The sequence below is a fragment of the Vicia villosa genome, linkage group LG3 (assembly GCF_029867415.1).
Source record: "Vicia villosa cultivar HV-30 ecotype Madison, WI linkage group LG3, Vvil1.0, whole genome shotgun sequence".
Lineage (NCBI taxonomy): Eukaryota > Viridiplantae > Streptophyta > Magnoliopsida > Fabales > Fabaceae > Vicia > Vicia villosa.
In genome coordinates this window covers 68234179-68255036 of record NC_081182.1, presented here as the reverse complement: position 1 = coordinate 68255036, position 20858 = coordinate 68234179, and the positions used below count along the sequence as shown (strand labels likewise).

Here is a 20858-nt window from a genome sequence, read left to right as displayed (position 1 = left end):
CATTCTTGTCACTTAGGTACCAATGATGTGTTGCTAGATATTGCTCAATGTTTTAAAATATAAATAGGTGATTTAATATTATTGTCAACATTACGAGAGTCTATAGAATCCACACATATAATATTGATACTGGAATGGATGATTAAATTAAATAAAATTCAATTTAATTATGTGTTAATAGTATTTAAACTAGTTAGTGTGTGTGCCGCGCGCGTGTGAATTATTTGATTAAATATAATTTAATAACATAAATAAAAATATTTTATTTAAGTAAAGATTTTAATTGAATTTAAATAATATTTTTATTTAATTAAAAAGAGTTTAATTAAATATAAATAAAATTGGATTTATTTGGAAAAAAATCTAAAATAAGAGAACTAAGATTTTAGTAGTTTTTTTTATAAATAGAGAAGTTTTTTCCTTGCAATCAATATTTTAATGTCATTTTCAGAAAATGGCTAACACCATGTTACACTTTGCCTTCACGTGAATTTTGTAGAGCACCATGTTACACTTTGCATTCACGTGAATTTTGTAGAATATTTATGATCAAAGTTAAAACATGCTTAAGATGATTGAAAATTTTGAAAATCCTCTCATAAATCTCTCTTCAATGGTAGCTAGACACATTTAAAATGGTGTGTGGGCTTGTACCCCCACCCTGTTTTTCAATTTTTCTTAAAGCTTTATATATTACATTTTTATATATTAAATATAATAAAAAAATAAGTAAATTTATTATATTACAGTACATTTTATATATTAAATTAAATATAATAAAAATAAGTAAGTAAATTTATATTGGCCCACACTAACTCAATATAAGTAGATTAGTGTACAGCATAATGATGGTCCACATCACACCTATCTAAGTCTAAACCTAATTCCCCTAATATTTACTTGGTTTTTAGTTACTATTTAATTATAAAATAAAATCACTGCCCCTAGCTAGTATATTCATATTGTCTCTCATATTGTCTTTCAAATAGACTCAGTCTCCACTCTCCCCACCTCCCTGTAGGCAAACGTGATAATAACTCGGTCTCTTTGCTCTAATTTTTTTTCTCTCTTTTTCATTATTGTTAAACTTCTACTAAAAGGTATGGGAAATGCTAATAAGTGTCCCAGGGGCACTCTTTAATAGCTTTTCTTGGAAATATGCGTAATTAATGCATCGAAAATTGAAATGGTGAACTTTTGAAAGAATATTTTCTTTATTTAGAATGCTTAAAGAGTGGCCCTGGGGCACTCGTTAGCATGACCCAAAAGGTATAGGGAAATGCTAACAAGTGCCCCAGGGACACTCTTTAATAGCTTTAAAAAGTAAGTTTTTCTTGGAAATATGCGTAATTAATGCATCGAAAATTGAAATGGTGAACTTTTGAAAGAATATTTTCTTTATTTAGAATGCTTAAAGAGTGCCCCTGGGGCACTCGTTAGCATGACCCAAAAGGTATAGGGAAATGCTAACAAGTGCCCCAGGGACACTCTTTAATAGCTTTAAAAAGTAAGTTTTTCTTGGAAATATGCGTAATTAATGCATCGAAAATTGAAATGGTGAACTTTTGAAAGATATTTTCTTTATTTAGAATGCTTAAAGAGTGCCCCTGGGGCACTCGTTAGCATGACCCTTCAATCAATTACCATATTTTAAATACCAATCCGGATTAAACTTATGAAAAGTATCTTAAAATTTTCTCACTGAAAAATCAATCTCTTTCGATTGACAAAGACTTTTCTGTAAATAATATATTCTAATTTTATCTCTATTACTTGAGTGATAATTGTAAATTTTTGGCCTTAAACTAGGATTGTTAGGAAGCCTTTCCAATTCGAATTTCAAAAATATTTTTTCATCTTGAGACTCAATTTTACACTTTCACATTCACTTTGTTTGAATATTAAGAGCTGATGTAGAAGAATATTGCTCTAATAATTTTCTTTTAAAATATTTTTTCATTACTTATTGCTTAAAATAAAATAAAAAACGCACACTTAAAATATGTTCAAATTTCATGCTATAAAATTCTTACAAACACAATAATTCCAAATATTTACAACAAAATTTTAAGAATGAAATTTCTGCCATTAACACAAATTTAAGTTGTACAAAGTAACAATATATTTTATAAAAATAATAAAACAAATTTTAAAATTTTAAAAAAATAAAAAGGAAGTATATTTCCTTTAAGCCTTCTAAATAAAGGAAATATACTTTTTAAAGCTATTAAAGAGTGCCCCTGGGGCACTTGTTAGCATTTTGAAATATAGTTAAAAGGAGGATGTTGCATATTTCTTGTGTTGTTATCTTATGCGATCACATGTTGGAGAACATAAAGGTTGTGGTGATGCCTTTATAATATAAGGTTTTACAAATTGAACAAAAAAAGTAAAAGCTTTCGAGTTCATCATGGAGTTACAAATAACTCTCATAATTAAGCATGACGAAAATTTTCAAGCTCTAATGAAACAAAAGAAACATATTCAAGGTGTCTTGTGCAAACAATCCAATCAGACTAAAGAGGACTATCAAATTTATTTGACTGATATAATTAATTGCATTTGATTTTTATTAGCCCAAGGTTTAGCTTTCCATGGTAACGATGAGTTAACATCATCAAGACATAAAGGACATTTTCTTGAACTTATGAATTTTCTTGTTAACCACAATGAAGCTACTTATTAAGTTTGGAAGAATTGTCGTGGAAATCTTAAGTTAACATCTCCTAAAATTCAAAAGGATATTGTTAAAGATGTTGCGAGTGCCACTACTCAAATTAATATTGATGATCTTGGAGATTATTTATTTTCTATTTTAATTGATGAATCTCGAGGTGTCTCAGTTAAGGAATAAATGGTTGGGGCTTCACACTATGTGAATAAGAAAGGGCATGTTGTTGAGTGTTTTCTTGGTGTTGTTCATGTTGCTAATGCTAGTGCCCTAACACTGAAATCGGCTTTAGAGTCATTATTTACAAAATATGAGTTACGTTTGTCAAGGATACGTGGACAAGACTATGGCAGAGTAATTAACATGCAATGGGAATACAATGGTCTCAAAAGCTTGATATTGAAAGATGATTGCTCTATATTTTTTTATTCATTGTTTTGCTTATCAACTCCAATTATGATTATTGGAAAGTTAAGATGGTTTCCTTTCTCAAATATAGACGACCAAACTTTGAAGGTTGTGATTAAAAGTTAGAAATATCGTGTGATTACTTCTCAAGATGGTATAACAAGTTTGAAGCCTGAAGCTGATTGGTCCAAAGATGAAGATGATGAAGCTCTTGCAAATGACAAAGCCTTGAATGCTATATTCAATGGTGTTGACAAAAACATATTCAAACTAATTAATACATCTACTGAAGCTAAAAAGGCTTGGGATATTCTCAATATTGCTCATGAAGGCACATCCAAAGTATTTATGTCAAGGTTGAAGCTTCTCACAACTAAGTTTGAGAATCTGAGAATGATGGAAGATAAATCCATATTTGATTTTAATATAAAACTGCGTGACGTTGAAAACAGTTCATTTGAATTAGGAGAAAAGATATCAGAAAAGAAGTTGGTAAGAAAAATTCTCAGATCTTTGCTAAAGAAGTTTGACATAAAGTTAACAGGTATTAAAGAAGCTCAAGATTTAAGCACCTTGAAGGTTGATGAACTTGTTGGAACAAAATTGGTTTGTATCATATCCGTTGGATTTTGATGATAACAAAGTATTTGAAGAACAACTGGGTAGACTAATGTGTGTGTTCAAGTGTGCAGGTACAAAGATCAATATACTGATTAAAAGTCAGTTTTGAAACTACGCTGAACATTGAAAGCAAAGCTTTTAAGAGGAGGATTCTGAAGATCGGACTCTGAGGAGTCAACTTCTAATCAAGATGATTAAAACCTGGTGTCTCTAGACTCTGAACAAGCCAGCCTCTGAAGAGTCAGAGTCTGAAGGATCAGAAGCAAAGACTCAGACTCTGAAAGACCATAACCTGAACCCAGTCAAAGCTCAAGAACCGAGGAAGTCCTTGCACGTCGCTATCATACTCTGAGGTTAATTTGTCCTGTTCTAGTCACGTAATAACTCAGTAGAAAATTGTTGAAGCTCGAAGGTTTGCAACTGATAGTTCCTTTTGTAGCAAATGAAGTTCAAATGAGTTTGCAACGGTATTATCCATTTGAGGAAGCTTTGCAACGGATCTATTGATGCTTTTCTACAATGTCTCTCTTGTGCTTGAAGATCTCTCTAACAAATCTTCCATGGAACTCTATAAAAGGAGGTGGATATTTGGATAAAGACACAATAATGCGCCTTGACAAGAAAAAGAGAAGTTTCTTTGTCAAAACAAAGAGCAAAAGCTAACATAGAACTTCTTACCATTGTACATTCTTCGAAGTTCTTAAGTCATAGAGTTTTCTGTGGTTTAATATGTTTACACCTATGATTGTACATCAAGTGTAACTATAACACTCATTTATCATAATGTGCTCCCATTTATCACAGTGCGTGCCCATTTATCATAGTGTGCACCTATTGTCTAGTACACAAGCCCGTTGCCTACACTATCACCCCTTTATAAAAATGTGGGGAATGATGTGTCCTTACTCGTAACAGCGGTCAAAGAAGGAAACTATGTTATCTTGCGTAATAGGGAAGTAATGGTTCCACCTTCCATCCTCCTTAGAAAAGAATGCATTAAACACATCCATAAGTCTTGAGATCTAGGCCCAATCAACCTCTATAAATACCGCATCCATTGAGTTGAGGTAGGAGATTCAATAAAATTAGAAATCAAGCTTCTCACCATTCATGCGTGAGCTTACTCTAACACCACAACCACCCTAAAACACTCAAACAGTCCTAGACAACTAAACGTTGTCACTCATAGTAATTTTACCAAGTAATGTTTCATCATAAACTCCTCTTACTCATGAGTATTGTTTGTCATGTTCCATTTTACATTGAATGAGCCATCATGGATAACTTGAAGGATGTCCCACATTTCTTTTTAAGAATTGCAATGTGAAACAAAAAATAATCATCAATACTAAGAGCGTTAGTGATAATAGTTTTAACTTTCAAATTTTACTACACAATTTTAATAATGACCCATATATCACAACCTATACTTTATATAAATATGTTCATCTTCTCTTTGCAATAAGTGTACCCCTCACTATTGAAATATGGAGGTTTATTTAGTGAATCATTTGAAGTCATCCTTCTTCTTGAGACAATCATCTTATAACAGGAGTTAGACTTTGATGACACTTGTTAACCAAATGACATCAAACAAAAAAGGGGGTGATTTATGATAAAAAGGTTTTTCAAAAAATTTTAAGAAAAATATTGATTTTACTTCAAGTTTAGAAAAGGAACGAAGCAGATATTTAAGCGCAAAATAGTATATAAAAAGTAAATAAAGATATAAGGGATATGAAAGTTCACACCAAGATTTATACTACTTCGGCCTTAAACCATGCGGCCTACTTCAGTCTCTAAGGATTTCTCCTTAAGAGATACACTAATAACTTAAGCTTTTATGACCAAATCAACTCACAACCTTCTACACTAAGTTTTTACCTAGGTTTAACTAGCAACCTTTATAGTTATATCAGAGTTATAAGAGAATGTCACACTTGATGTACAATTACAACTCAAATAAATTTAAATAGTAGTTACACAAGAACAACTCTTACTAAATATTTCTTTCTTTCAATACTAAAATAATTTTAAGTGTATAAGAAGTTTCTTAAGAAGAGACTGGGTAAGAGAGAACACAAATATTTTAGAATTCTTGTGTATCTTGAAGTGAACACAAGTCCTCCTTATATAGTAAAAAATTGGCCAAAAAAAGAATGAATTTTGTGCCAAAACCACTTCTTAATTGATTAGCCTACGATGCTAATCTATTATGACCTAACATTTTAAGAAAGAAACTTTTAGATTTGGAGCACAACCGGTTAAAAGGCTTTTCTACCGATTATAAGGCAAGTTCGCTTCATAATCGATTAGACAAATGTCCTAATCGATTAGAGAGAGAATTTTTACTTCTTATTTGATTAAGTACGCTTCTTAATCCATAAGTTTTGGGCCAAAAACATTTCTAAGAATATTTCAAAAATAGATGAAGTTTAAGAAAAAATTAATTGTGTGTGTGCGCGCACGCACATACACGTTACTTTAGTACTTTGAAAGTTACTCACACATATTTCAAATTAATGATCTTAAACAAATATAAACAACTAAGACACTAGATCACATTTGAGCCTGCCTAAACTTCAACTCATTTGATGTTGTTCTTAACATTTAATTCTCTTGCGTCAAACATCGAAACCTTCTCACATTTTGATTTACTTCAATCCTTTTTCTTCACTCTACGATGCTTATGATAATTTTGCTTTATTTCATTTCTTATCATCAAAACCTATTATACTTGTTAAGTATATAGAGCCACGAGTAGTTCTTCACCCTTAAGTCTCAAATCCTTCTATCAGCAACAACTTTCACTTGCTCTGGTGTATTATATGTAAGAGCCACCCTGAAACCATCTTTCAATAAGCTCCAATACTTCTTAAATCGCAACAAAGTTTTCATAAGGTTTTTTCGATCATCATATAAGCCATCAAACTTCTGAATGGAAGGTGGTGCAAATTTGAATTCACATCCATTGCATTGAAACAAATGGAGGACAAAAAAGGAAGGAGGAAAGATCTTAATGAGTTGTTGATGAACACAAACAAGATTAAGGAGAGGGTTGCACTCAAACAACGCCCAAAAGATTATGTTTTGTGAACAAGAAACCTAACCAAACTCTTGATACTAATTGATAGGAATTGATCAAATTCCATTACCTTTTTATTATGCATACAACAAGTATATTTAAGTTGTCATGCAAGTGACAAACTTTGGTAATTTATAGTTAGCTTACAACACAAGTAACTTAGTTACTTCACAAACAAATAACTAATTAACTACCTATATGCATAATCCTATTATAACAAACACACAAAGTTAATTAAAAATGGAAATAGATACACATTACACTTATATAAAGTACTTTAAAACAGAGACACAAATGGGATCTCAAGTTAATCCCATGAGGGATCAAAATAAAAACTCCACCAAGGATAACGTCGAAGAACTAGGCCACAGAATTTGAACTCTCACCATTTTTTCCTCATAATCAAATTCCACACTAACTCCATCGATTTTGCAGCAAACTGGTTTCTCAGACGCAAACACCCTCATCTCCCCAAAACCTCTCACCCCAATCTTAACCAAGCTTGCATTATCATCAAATTCCAGAGATTGAACTGCACCACCGGAGTTCAGCATGTTCACTAACCCAATCGGAGCAAACTGTATCAACCTTTTTGAAAAGACTCTCACCGAAGACACTGTCATTAGCTCAAAACTAAACGGCTCAAGCGAAACTTCCAATCTATCAGAATACTTCATGAGCCTCAGTTTCTTCTCCTTGAAAAAATACACAGCAAAAACATCTACACCTTTGATGCTCACTGGGGTTTTCCCATTGCACCATTCAATATCTTCAGGACTCGCATAACATGTCACCGCTTGTGAAAATTCAAACGCGCTCTTGTTTCGCCGTGTCTCAGGACACCACCCGCCACCTTGGCAATTGAATAGACCCAAAACACCCGCATACTGTAAAAAAAATCAGTATCATATATAATACTAGCGTGCAAACAGACATGTGTATATAACGCGCTCGTCATATATAATTTGTCAATAAAATAGTATAAGTAACAAAAACTGATAAGATGTTATTGAGTCTTACTTTGTTGAGATTCCAAATTTTGAGCATTGTTTTGCCATTATGCAAAGGGTCTTCAAACAAGCAATCTCGTGTAGGAAGCGCGAAATGTTGACAACGCAAGATAGAACCATCGGGCAAAACAAGAGATTTGAGCAACTTGAAATTGTGATTACCAACACAGTCACTAACATAAATCGGTCCACCTGAGATAGCTCTTGATGCGGCGTGAAATTCGGCACAAGGATGAGTGGACTGAAACATGTCCCAATCTGGATGAATGAAATTTCCCATCCATAAACTGTTGTAGGCACAATGTACCATGTGACAGCCTTGAAGCCAGTATGTACCATTTGGATCACCAGAGGGATCAGAGCACCAAAAATCGTCTCCTACGCGGCCGAGAGATATGGCTTCTGTGCCGAGGAGAAAGAAGTCATTGCAATGCTCCATGCTGGCAATTACACCGTTGCCTTTGAAATGTTTGTTCACTGATGAGGTTAGTGCTTTGTAATAAGCTCTTGCAAGTTCAACTCGTCCGCCATAGTCCTCTGATAGTAACTCAAGCAACTGCCAAATGCAAATAAACCAAATGCTAACATTATGAGATCCACATATTTTTGAACCATTCCAAAACAATCAATAAATGTGAGAGATGTAACAAATATCACAATTTTCCTATTTTATCATTTCCTTTTCACATGAATACCCTGTGTTTCAAATTTACTCCTTTTTGCTAAGATACATTACCATCACAGCAAAATATACCAACCGAACTACATCTAGTAGTGTTATATTAGTATATTTTACTTCTTTATGAATATTCAAAAACAACTAGTTTATGTGTAAAAATAAAAACAGAAATAATATATATTAGGCTATACATGAATAACATAAAACTATAATATTGCGTTAAAAATAAGAGAAACTTTATCCCCGCCTCTTAGGTCTCTTATCCACCACGCACTTTGTCAAAAATGTTTCTCTTTGTAGATGTACATCCGGAAGCACATTTTTTTTAAAATATTTTGGTTTTTTTCGTAGGTACATCTACGGAAGAGTAAAAAACATAGTGAACGTTGGAAAATTTCAAATTATTTTAGTTCAGTAGATCTTTCGGAGATGTATCTACGAAACGTGTTTAAAATAGAATGTTCTATAGATGTACCTACGGAACCTTCTGTTATATTTTAATATTCTACTTTTTTAAATCATAAATCCTAAACACTAACCCCTAAGGCAATGAAAAATAGTACGCCAAAAGAATACATCGCATACATCGCATAAACTGCACTATAATTTGGTGTTCCATTTTTTTAAACCCTAAGGCAATGGAAAATAGTACACCAAAAGAATACATCGTATGCATCGCATAAACTGCACTATAATTTGATGTTCCATTTTTTTAAACCCTAAGGCAATGGGAAATAGTACACCAAAAGAATACATCGTTTACGTCGTATAAATTGCACTATAATTTGACGTTCCATTTTTGTTAAAATAATTGAAATTTAGAATATTCAGTACGTACATCTACGAAACACTCTGTTTTTAACACGTTTCGTAGATGCATCTCCAGAAAATTTAATAAACTAAAATGATTTGCATTTTTCTAACGTTCACTAGGTTTTTAACGTTTTCGTAGATGTACCTATGGAATAAACTAAATTGTTTTAAAAAAAGTGCTTCCGAATATACATATACGAAAGTCAGGGGTATAATTGAAATTTTGTCAGGTGACTCAGAGAATCAAGAGATATAATGAGATATTCTCCAAAAAAAATAAACTGTAATTATATACATTAATTTATTAATTTAATTAATTATTTAATTACAAATTAAATTAATTCATTAAATCAGTAGTGATAACTTAAATATTAAACTGTATTAAAATAAAATATAAAATAAATCAATTTTTAAATCAAACCTACTCGTTTCTCTTGAATTTTTTAAAAGAATAAACAATATCTTAGTTCTTGTTAACTTCTTAAAACCAAATTTGTTTTCAACTTCTTCCAACTAAATTTTGGTGTATCTCTCTTTTTACAAGCTTTTGTAAAAGGAATTAAATCATACTCAAAATCTAATACTTCTTCTGATCTTATTTATAAGCAAAGATTTTCTTTTTAAGTTTATTAAATAATAAATATATCTTGTCTTTTATGTAGACTAGATACATTTATTATTTAATAAATCTAAAAAAAAAAATTTTGCTTATAAATCAGACCGAAATAGTATATACCAACTGATTCAACCATAATTTATCCTATTAGAGTTAATTTTTTTTATTACTAAAGGTTATTTTTTGAGACCTCACGTCCATCGTAATATGTCACAAACTAGTATACAAATTTAAAAGAAATGAACCACCGCTAACTAATCTAAGTTAATCGTATTCAAATTGCTTTGTCGTGTATAACTATTATTGCAAACTAAAACAAAATAAATGTAGACAAATTGCCATGAACGAGTAAGTATATTTTCCCTACAAAAATTGTAAAGTGTGGACCTTTTCATAACCGAGTAAAATCATAATTTAGGACCATAAGAACAACAACAAAACGTGCTCATTTGTAATTCTCATATCCTAACACACCGACACACCTACATAAATTATGCGTGTACCAACATTATAAAACACTACCTAATAATATTGTCATCATGAAAAAAAAAATTACGTGTATAAAAATTTAAAAATAATAATTAAAAAACGGTGCACACTACTCTAAGTTTAGTTAAGTGAGTTGAGTTCAATTAGATGCAGAAATATATAGGAGTGTTCGCAGTGCGGTTTTGGCGGTTTTGACGAAAAAATCATTCGAATCGCAAGAAAAAAAATCGTGCGGTTTGGTTTGGTTTTGTTGGCTTTTAAAAAAAAGTTCGAACCAAACCAAACTAATGCGATTTGGTTCGGTTCGGTTGGTTCGGTTTTTTATAAATATTTTATTGAGTCATACATACACATATAGATGATAACATAATTTTGTATTTAGACATTCATACACTATCAAATAACAACAAAACCCGTCATATTTTGACAACAATTTCCCATTTAATATGTAAAACTTAAATTAGACAAAAGTGGAATATTAAACATAAAATAATAGCATAAAACATATAAAAATTATTACAATGAAACAAAAAAATAGAAGAGACGAGAGATTAGTGAAGGTGAAAAAGAAAAAAAAGTTGAGAGATTAGAGAAGAAGATGTGCGATAAAACGAAACTGAAATAGGAACATTTACATAAAAATGAGAAGGTGAAAAAAAAATATAAGAGAGTAGAGATTATAGAAGAAGAGAGAAGATGTATGTGGCAGAGAATGTGCGATAATGTTATTCGAGATTTGAGAAGACCGAGACTGAAATTATATATGTAAGGATGAGAAAATTGTCCTTATCATAAGGTTAAGGTATAATAGGTTTAAGTTTAGGTTGAATGTGAGTTAAGTAAAAGTTAGGTTGTAACATAATGCGGTTTGATTCAGTTTGGTTCGGTTCACAAAATACAAACCGCAAACCCAACCGAACCGTGCAGTTTTGTTAAACGATGACCCAAACTAATCCGAACCAAATAAGATTTTTTGCAGTTTCAATTTGGTTTGATTTAATTTACAATTTTCTATTGAGTTGGTTTGATTTTGAACACCCCTAAAAACATACGCAGCAAACATCAGATAGATGCAGGGTCCCAAATTTGAAACCACAATTTTTTATTTTATTTTTTTAATAAACTCCTGTCCCTATACTACATGAAAAAAAAGTCTACAAGAAGAGAATTTTGAAAGACTTACATGGATAACGTCAACTTTAACGCCGTCAATCCCCGCCGACTCCAAATGAGAGTGAAGTCCATCAAACATCTGCTGCACCAAATTTGGCGGCACCAGCCCCACACCATTCTCCATAATCTTATCCACCGCCAAATCCTCCATTGTCATCTTCACCCCCGGCGACAACTTCGGTACCACAACCCTAGCTTCCGCCATTCCCAACACCTTAGGTCTAACCCCACCCCAATACCCACAAAGCGCATGCCAAACATAAACACTCTCCACACTCCTAAACTCTTCCTTCAAATCCCTCACAAAACCACCCAAACCATTGTTCCCACGATTTTTGTATTCTCTAAATTTATAATTCTCTTCGTATTTTATAAGTCTGCATGGCATTTGTTCCCCAGCTGAGGTTCGGTTCATTCCTGAATCATCATCATTTACATCATCATCATGAGAAATCGATTGCCAACCGTCGTCGATGATGACAAAACCTGGAGGACAACCACCCTCTGTGAGAGACTTTACACCTTCCCGTACACCTCTTGGATGAACCTTCAAGTAAAAAGCATCCCACGTGCACCAACCGAATTTGTCTATAATTCCAGGTGGTGTTTTCTCTTCGAGAGTTTTGAATGTTCCTAACTGGGTTTGGATTACTTTAACTGCTTCTTTTACTAAATGGTAAGGGTCGTTGCTGAGATGGATGTAAAGACAGGCTTTGAAGGTGGAACCGGTGACGTGTGTTGAACCGCTTTCGATACACATGTCTATGTGATCGTTGAGACCGGGTTGGAGACAGGTTCGGAAGTTGTTTTCGAGGATTGGGAGGAGTAAGACATAGGGTCGTCTGAGGGAGATGTTTTGGTCGAGGATTAACATTTGTGTTTCGTGTTGTAGCTCGTGTCCGTTTGTTCCGACCCAGTGAGTTGTCCACCAAACTTTGAACCGGAATATGCTCATGAATTTGATTCCTTTTAGTTTGCCGAGTGGAACTACATGGTGGCTTTTGGGTTCGGTGGTGTTGAACCCAACAAAACAACCTTGTTGCAACATGTTGTTGTTGGTGATGGTGTCTTTGTTGGATTTGAGATTGAGAAAAGAGGAAGGAGTGGTTGTTGTTGTTGTTGTTATGTTAGGTGGGACTTGGGTGAGGAAAGGGTGGCCATTTGCAAGGAAATTACGTGATTGGTCTAAGGTTATGGAGAATAAGGGTGAGTTACCATTACCAATATCGATGATGCTTATTACTTCTTGGGGGGTTGCGGTTTTGGTTATGCTTGGTGGTGCCATGGTGATTGATGAGATTCAGGTAGGTTAGTAGCTTAATGACAGGGATAAGTAACTTGTAGGAATGTTTGTAATGTAAATGAGGTAGTAGACGAGCTTAATTTGATGGTTAACTTAGAAAGCTTACATGTATTTATAGACTTTAGCCTTGCTCTAGTTATTTGTCTTTTATTTAGTGTTTGTTTATGATTGAACTCCACAAGTAGACGTTAACCGAATGTAAATTTATCAACAATAACTTCCATGAATATAGAGATTGAATTTTTAATCTTAATTACATTTAAAGAATGTGTTTGGTTACCATTGATATTGTTTTTTAGAATCATTTTAAGGATAAATTTATATGTAGTACTTAATTACTTGTGAATTTATCCTCACCGTCATTATTTTGTTTCATCGTTGTTTTGCTATAAGTCATGTAAGGCCTCGAAAAAGAGTATAGGACCTAAACACTAAGAATAAAGTCTAACAAGTGATGCTTATTCAAATACATTAATTATTCTAAACTATGAACCTTGCACGGAGGATTGTCACTAACTTAATTGTCAAAATGTTTGGACATACATCCCCCAACATTGGGTACTATACAAAAAATGTGATTATATCAAAGTTTGTCATGATAATACAAGAAGATAAAAGTTTATTCATATCATCTAAGGTTGAACATGGGAGACTTCTCAAATGTTTCTACGCTATCTTCAATTTGATGACAAATTTCTGATAAACATCAAACGAAAATTATCTCTTGACCAAGAAGTCAATGTTCTTCTAAAAGGATTCAAAGAATAGGGAAATACGACACGACAAATTCAATTCAGAGACGTTTTTCATACTCAAGAACTCAGAAAAAATTCATCTTAAGAGTTTCAAGTCATCAAGCCTGAAACCTCTATATATGGTCCCACACTCCTCCCCCAAAGTGTGAAACCCTCTTATGCAATAAAAGGACCAAGAACACCTTTATTGTCGTGATGTAGGTGGCACTAGAGAAAACATTGAGCGCGTCGGTCATGTTTAGAAGAACATTAAGTCGATGGGATGATTTTTTCACCATCATGAGCACCTTGTGGCAAGTCTATGTTATTGGAAAAACAAGCATATCAATGCCCCCACATAAGACGAATTATGGAACGCAACAACTTGGATGACATCCACATATCGTCATTGTGGACTTTTGAATTCCAAACAAAAAGTGCTTCACCCCTAAAAAGAGAAATGAAAGAGATAGATGTGCTAACTGGCTAACAATAATCAAATCTCAAAAAGAAGAGAATCTTGTTATCTTTCTAAGACGAAGAGTTAACCAACACAGTACCAAACCATTACATCTCAGTATTGGTAAGAGTTGTTATCTCAGGTTCTAATGTTGGTCACATATTGGTTGGTTATAGGAGTTCCTTTAATATCGTGTATGCCAACTTATTCTTGAAGGGAAATCGTGATACGATATGCAGCGGTAAACAAAATTTTCCTTATGTCAATCCTTACAAATGAACATGATCAATGATAGAAGCAGGCACCTCTTGTATCAATTAAAACCTTTGCTACAGAATTAGTTGAAAGATCACAGGCATGAACAACTCCTCCATTTACTCCACACAAACAGAGTTCTTTCAATCTCAGAGCTAGTTGCTACGAATGAAGAGAGAGGGGAGAGAGAGAGAGAGAGAGAGAGAGAGAGAGAGAGAGAGAGAATATGGCTAGGGTTTAAAATCGAATTTTATCAAATGAAAGCTATGGCACAAGGGTTCTATTTATAGAACCACTTGTATGGGCTACAAGCTAAAAAAAGTCCACTTAAGTAAGGATCCAAGGATGTGGAAGCAGATCGACAGAAAGTAGGCCACGTGGGAGTCGACTACTGATCAGTGGTTTTTACACGTTTATTTACCGTTGATTTTAGTCGTTTTTGCTTTATTTTGTCAAGTGTTTTACTTCATTCTTCTACATTTTATGCTTTGGTTGTGTATTTTACTATTTGCAGGCTCAAAGGAATAAATCGAGACAAATCAATGCGAAAAAGTACAAAAATGGGACTTTCGAAGGAAGTGAAAAATCAAGCTACATGAGGTCTGACACGACCACCTGTGTCACCTGAAACTGGCCGTGTTAGGATGAGGCGTGGCCAAGAAAATTCAAAAGAGATGAAAGTCACAGGGCTGACACGGCTCGTGTTAGCAAGTGTGAGATCTGGAAATTTTCAGCATGTTTCTCATTGTGACAGACGTGTAGTATTTTGATCATAACTAGAGCTTCGTAACTCGGAATGATGCGGTTCCGGTGGCAAATTTTCGCTAACGAAAAGGGCTACAACTTTGCTGAAGAACTCAAAGCCAAATTCTGAAGTTAAGGGCTGACACGGCCCGTGTTACCTAACACGGGCACCCGTGTCAACAGTGCTGGGAGTGATTTCGAGAATTTAAGTTCAGAGGGCCAACACGGCCACCCGTGTTGCCTGACACGGGCAGTGTTGGCTAAAACGCTAATTTTGCTGATTTTTTTGATTTTTTATTAAGTGTTGACCGAAGGGGCATTTTGGGTACTTCCAACCAACCTAAGTGAGTCTGCAGTATTTAGAAGAGTTTTAACGATGAATTAGAGGATTTTTTGGCCAGGAGAAGACACGATTGAAGATTGGAGAAAACAAGGGTTTGGGAGAGAAGAAGGTTTTCATGAACGGAAGCGATTGAAGATCAATTTTCATCTCAATTCTTGTAATGTCTCTATTTTATATTTTGTTTTCTTTGAACAATATGAGTAACTAAACCCTAATGCTAGGGGGTGTCCCTGATTTGATTATGTAATGATTTTGAATTTTTGAGTTCATCAATATATTTGTTTTCTTATTTAATTTAATTGTACAAGGTTTTTATGCTTTCTTTGTTGGACCAACAAGATTGATTTACGATTAACAACCAGCTGGACAGCGGTTGTTAAGGTTTTTGTACGATTAGACTATAGTAGATATCACCTAGGACTAGGGATACCCTATAGTTACCGATTAACTCTTGATAACATAAAGGCTTGATTTCATCATAACTCTCTAAGGACTTAGGATTTAGGATGAATGTTCAAAGGTTTTCCCACAAAGGACTTAGGGGAAAGTAATCTAAAGGGCGGTAATTAAAGGTTAAGAACTTGTTGAAGAAATCAAAATTTCAGGTTATTACAGGGCAAATCATACACTTTACCCTAGCATGCTCTCATATTTGTTAAAACCACTTAGTCAATTTTCTATCATTTTTATTTATTGTTAATTTATAATTGCAAATCAAAACATCCAAATATAGTTTTTGTTTAATTGAACCACTATTGAAACTCGATATTAACGTGCAGTCCTTGAGATCGACATTCGGGGAATTTCCCTATTATTACTACAGAGGCAAAATAGTACACTTGTTATTTTACCGATCAAGTTTTTGGCGCCGTTGCAAAATGAGTCACTCTAATATGTGATGTGGAATTCGCTTTATCATTCGTATCATTGTAATTTTCTCTCATACTTTTAGCTTCACTACTTATCTGGATGAATGGGGTACATGCAAAAGAAACATCTTAAAGACTTAAGTTAGATAGTGTGCCAGTAGTTACTAGATAAGTAAATTGATTATGATCATACATGAAAGTTAAAACTTATATTTAAAGAGTGATTAGACTGGATATGCTCCGCACAATTGTCATATTTACTTAGGTGATCTTAAAGATCGTAGATGAATAGATGTGAGTTTGTTAATGTAACTAACTTCAAGATAGATGGTGGAACCTATCCGATTTAAATATGGTTTATATAGTTCAAAATTGTACGATCACGTCAGTTTGGGACTAAAAGAGACCATAGGAATGTACATAGGATTGGGTTGGACCGAATTTGACCTAACTCGTTTAGATTTTAATGAGTTGAGTTCATCGTTCAACCCACAATTATATGATCAAAATCGAACCAAACTTACTCAGTCATTTATGAGTTGGGTTGAGTTGTGATCACAAGTTGTGTTTCAAATAAATAAAAAATATGTTTTTTATAAAAAAAAATATTTGAATTATGTAAAAATTTAGGTTTTTTCTTTACGCAACTCCCTATGGGGTCACCCCAGCGAAAACCCAAATTTATAACCACGAATCTAACATCATATATGAGCAATTTTTTTACAAAAAGAGACCCAAAAACATGAAATAACTTTCAGCTTTGTGAGTTTGCAATATTTATTTGAATTATTTTAGATATGAAGATTCTCATTAGACCCTTTCTTAATTTTTTTTTTCTTCCTCTTGAAATGAAACCAAACAGACGAAGCTTCTACTTCCAAGGAATTGTCTACCATATTTTCTCATCGAAGACATTGCGTGCTTGGTATTGAGCTCAAGAACTGGCTTAAGACGGGGAAGAACCGCAATTCAGCAACTGAATCACAGAATCTATGGATCCAGAACTTCAAAATTCGGAAAATAGCGATTCTGTCTTTGTTTGGGACGAAAGTTCGCAGCTTTACTTCCACGCCAGGTTCCTTCCTCCCTTCATTTCAATCAATGCTTCTCATGAATCAATTTCAATTATAAAACTTGTATATTTTACATGAAACCATGATTTTTCTGATTTTATTTGTAATCATTTGCATTACATGTGAATCTTGAATATAACTAGTTTTATTGTGCAGTAGTGGATTTTATCATGACCCTAATGCTGGTTGGTACTATAGCACCACTGACGGTGTTTATTACAAATTTGAAGATGGAAATTATGTACCTTTAGATTCCAATAAGGTAGGTTTACCCTTCTAATTCCTTTACATTACCTTTAGATGAATAGTTGTAATTTCAATTTTCAAGTTGGTGATCGAAGTTTTATTGCATGTATCTTAGGATAATTGTGAAGAAACATATGTATGCAAGGAAACCAAACCCGAAAGCCCTTGGAAAGTACATGACATTAACAACGAGAATTGCCCTTCTTTTATCGGTTACGGATTTGAAACTAACCAAGATGCCGGAACCTTGGCCAAGGAAGCAGCGGTTGGTAAGTGATGTTAACCTGCAAACTGTATTGTTTTATTTTATTAAAACGTCGATGTTCATGTTATCAAGGATAGTTCTGTCGACAATGTTACAGTATGTAGATGTCTTTGTAATAGATGCCCCGAACTCCACCAACAGTCCAACTTGTGAAAACCCTCCACCACCATCAGAATGGTATCCTCCCACATTCTTAATTTTTTTATGATAACAAGTTCAAAAAAATTCAGGGAATTAATCATTTTGCTAACAAACAGGTTGGAGGATACACTGATTGACCTTTACTTATCTGGCTACAACAACGTAGCACTCAGTGCTGCTGATACAGTGACAGTGCCCGTGGAAACCAATGGATATAACTCCGCGTTAGAAGGTAATGGTTTGTTCGTAACCTACGCAACTTTTCTGTAAAAAAAAGTGATAACTGAGATCACTCCTAAATGCATATGTTTCTCATTGTATAGCTTACAGCAACACTTATGAAGTGGAAGGCGAATGGAACACAGGTCTGGAGGATGAAAACGGCATGGCTGATGATAAAAGAATTGTAGATGAAGTCGTAGCTTACAGTGATATGTATGAACTTGAAGAAGGTGAGTGGATCCCAGATACAGAGGATGAAAATCACATAGCTGATACAAGTACCCTAGATGAAGGTATTTCCCTTTGCTCACATATCTAAATAATCATCCTAAAGCTTGTGTCTACGACTACTAGCACGTGCTATTTCAGTCTATGTTCTATATACTTAGAAATGATTTGCCAAATAAATCATTATGATGTGCACTATGAGTTCACCACAAGAACAAGGTTCAAGTATCTACAGGAGCTCGTTTCCTTGTATATTCAGTAATCAACTTTGCCTCGAGTTCCCTATTCAATGCTAGTGTTTCTTTGCATGGATTTTATAATAATTTTATCATTCCATGAGTGAGATTGCATGCCGCTTATGTTCATATTTGATGCAAACCATTATAGGCATGTTGTTTGATGAAGAAAAATGGAGAGCTCAGTATGGTCAAGTCACTGAATCAAGGAAAGATTTGGTTTTAGAGTTTCCAGCTGTGGACTTGTGGGATTGGGAAATGGTTAGAGCTTCCAAAAAAGATGAAAAGAGTAGGGTGGCAAAGTTGGTTGGAAGACTGGTTAAACAATCTGCAAAGCGACATCCATCTATCTCATCTGGTGAAAAGAAATTTAAATCTGCTCCAATATGTGAAGTGCATCTCGATCTGGTACGCGTCAAAACAGGTTTGCATTTTGCTCTTATACTTGCCCGTGCATATCTTTCTCCATGCCATGGGATATAGCTAATGGTATTATGTACGTTGTGACATGAGAGGCGGCCATATATAATTTAAAAATTTTATTCCTCTTTAGCCTTGTTACACATAAATTTCATTTTAGAATCATGGACAAGTTCTAATTTATAAGCAACTGGGATGGTGCTAACTTTGGAAGTTTTAAAATGAAGCGATATTGGGATTTTTCTGTAGTAGTACTAGAAGTACTCCCTGGACTGAATACGGCTTCTTGCTATGCTCTTTTATCAGGACAAGTGTATAGATTGCGAAATCCTAGTGCAAGATATGTGGCTTCATTATCAAGTTATGATTCTTCCGATCCAACAAAAAATTGGGATTTTCCTCAGATATCATCTAATACAAATAGCGCACTTGTCTCCAAGTCCAGTGAAAGTACTCCATCCACTTCAAATGAAATTTCTACAGAGAAAGATTTGCCTATGTTGCCAAGTCAACTTTCTGCATCCAAGGTGTGTAATATTGAAATCTGACAATTACTTGCTGCTTTTTGTTGTATAATAGATGGATGTCCAACTTACAGAGAAACGTAAATAAATGATAGTTCTAGTAATAGACATGGATGTAAAACATATGTAACAACTGTCTTCTAATTGTCATGATTTGTTGATTATGGAAGCTGAAGGGATCTCAAAGGGGAGGGATAACAATATAACATGTAGTCTTAATTTATATCTCCCTTCTACTCATTTACTGTTTTATTATGCCAGCAAATAAAAAGTCAATACAGAGATCGTGCGGCAGAAAGAAGAATCTTGCATGGTGGCTTTGGTGTGGGTCCAGGACAGAAGAATCTTGGTGGTGGTTATGATACGCCACCATCACCTGATGCTAGTCCTCAAGAAGCTAAAGAAGAGGCCTTGAAGATGTCATTTGGACCGGGTAGTTATGCCAGGAAACTTCTAGAAGGCATGGGCTGGAAGGAGGTATGGATAACTTCTCAAGTGGAAAATGTTCCATTTTTCTTTATTGAAATGAAATTCTTGATCATTATTACATTGTTGAAGTTTTTCCTATTAACAAACACTGATTTTCTTACTTCATACTTAATTTACTTTGGAGGAGTCGACTTTATGATTTTTCTTTCATAGTCAATTACCATTCTATAGTTACTGCTTTTTCATCCTTGTGCAGGGAGAAGGGCTTGGCAACTCAACAAAGGGCATGGTGGAACCTATTCAACCAGTTGGAAACACTGGCAGTGCAGGCTTGGGATGGCCTCATCGAAATTTTCAAAAGGGTCAAGGCTAATTTTGCGGCAGCTCTAGAGAAATATACCTCCATCCACCAGACCAATGTAGCCTATGTTTTGTTGTACATATATCTCTATAAAAGGTGTCTGGGATTTTGAGAAAGATATATTTTTGTTTCTAAAATTGATTCCACTCAACACAACAGTTGGACATAATCTTTAATTTGATAAGTTTAAGGACGTGAGATTTTCTATTTTTCCTATTAATGACAGTTATGCTTCAAACTATCCAAATTACATAAATTGATTAGAGTTACTTTTGAATGTAGCGTCATGGCTGGTTTAAGGGAACAATTACATTAGAACCTGAACTAATTATAGTGTTTGCGTCATTTCTTCTTGTAATTTTAACTTTTTTTTTCCATCTCCCTTCGATTGTACCAACTAAATACAAAGAAAAAATGTTACAAAGTAGCATCATGTCCCA

The 20858-nt window shown here is 34.0% G+C and overlaps 2 protein-coding genes across 5 annotated transcripts; one reads left to right on the top strand and one right to left on the bottom strand.

Moving 5' to 3' along the window:
- Positions 1 to 6828: 6828 nt before the first annotated feature.
- On the bottom strand, positions 6829 to 12985 carry LOC131661779 (galactinol--sucrose galactosyltransferase-like). The gene is made up of 3 exons (XM_058931406.1): positions 11576 to 12985; positions 7806 to 8351; positions 6829 to 7672 (listed from the first exon to the last, which is right to left on the bottom strand). The coding sequence occupies exons 1-3, from the start codon at positions 12848 to 12850 to the stop codon at positions 7109 to 7111; spliced, it is 2385 nt and encodes a 794-aa protein (XP_058787389.1). The 5' UTR covers positions 12851 to 12985; the 3' UTR covers positions 6829 to 7108.
- Positions 12986 to 17071: 4086 nt separating this feature from the next.
- Positions 17072 to 20630, top strand: LOC131661777 (uncharacterized). Of its 4 annotated transcripts, none has more exons than XM_058931402.1 (10): positions 17072 to 17348; positions 17506 to 17608; positions 17708 to 17861; positions 17935 to 18034; positions 18115 to 18230; positions 18322 to 18513; positions 18836 to 19108; positions 19411 to 19631; positions 19890 to 20105; positions 20314 to 20630. In XM_058931402.1, exons 1-10 carry the CDS (start codon positions 17266 to 17268, stop codon positions 20428 to 20430), a joined length of 1575 nt encoding a protein of 524 aa, XP_058787385.1. In that variant the 5' UTR covers positions 17072 to 17265; the 3' UTR covers positions 20431 to 20630. The 4 variants fall into 4 exon arrangements, with proteins under 4 accessions (XP_058787385.1, XP_058787384.1, XP_058787386.1 ...); XM_058931401.1 differs by having other exon boundaries at positions 17073 to 17348; positions 17503 to 17608; XM_058931403.1 differs by having other exon boundaries at positions 17073 to 17348; positions 17503 to 17608; positions 17977 to 18034; positions 20314 to 20629.
- The last annotated feature ends 228 nt before the right edge of the window (positions 20631 to 20858 follow it).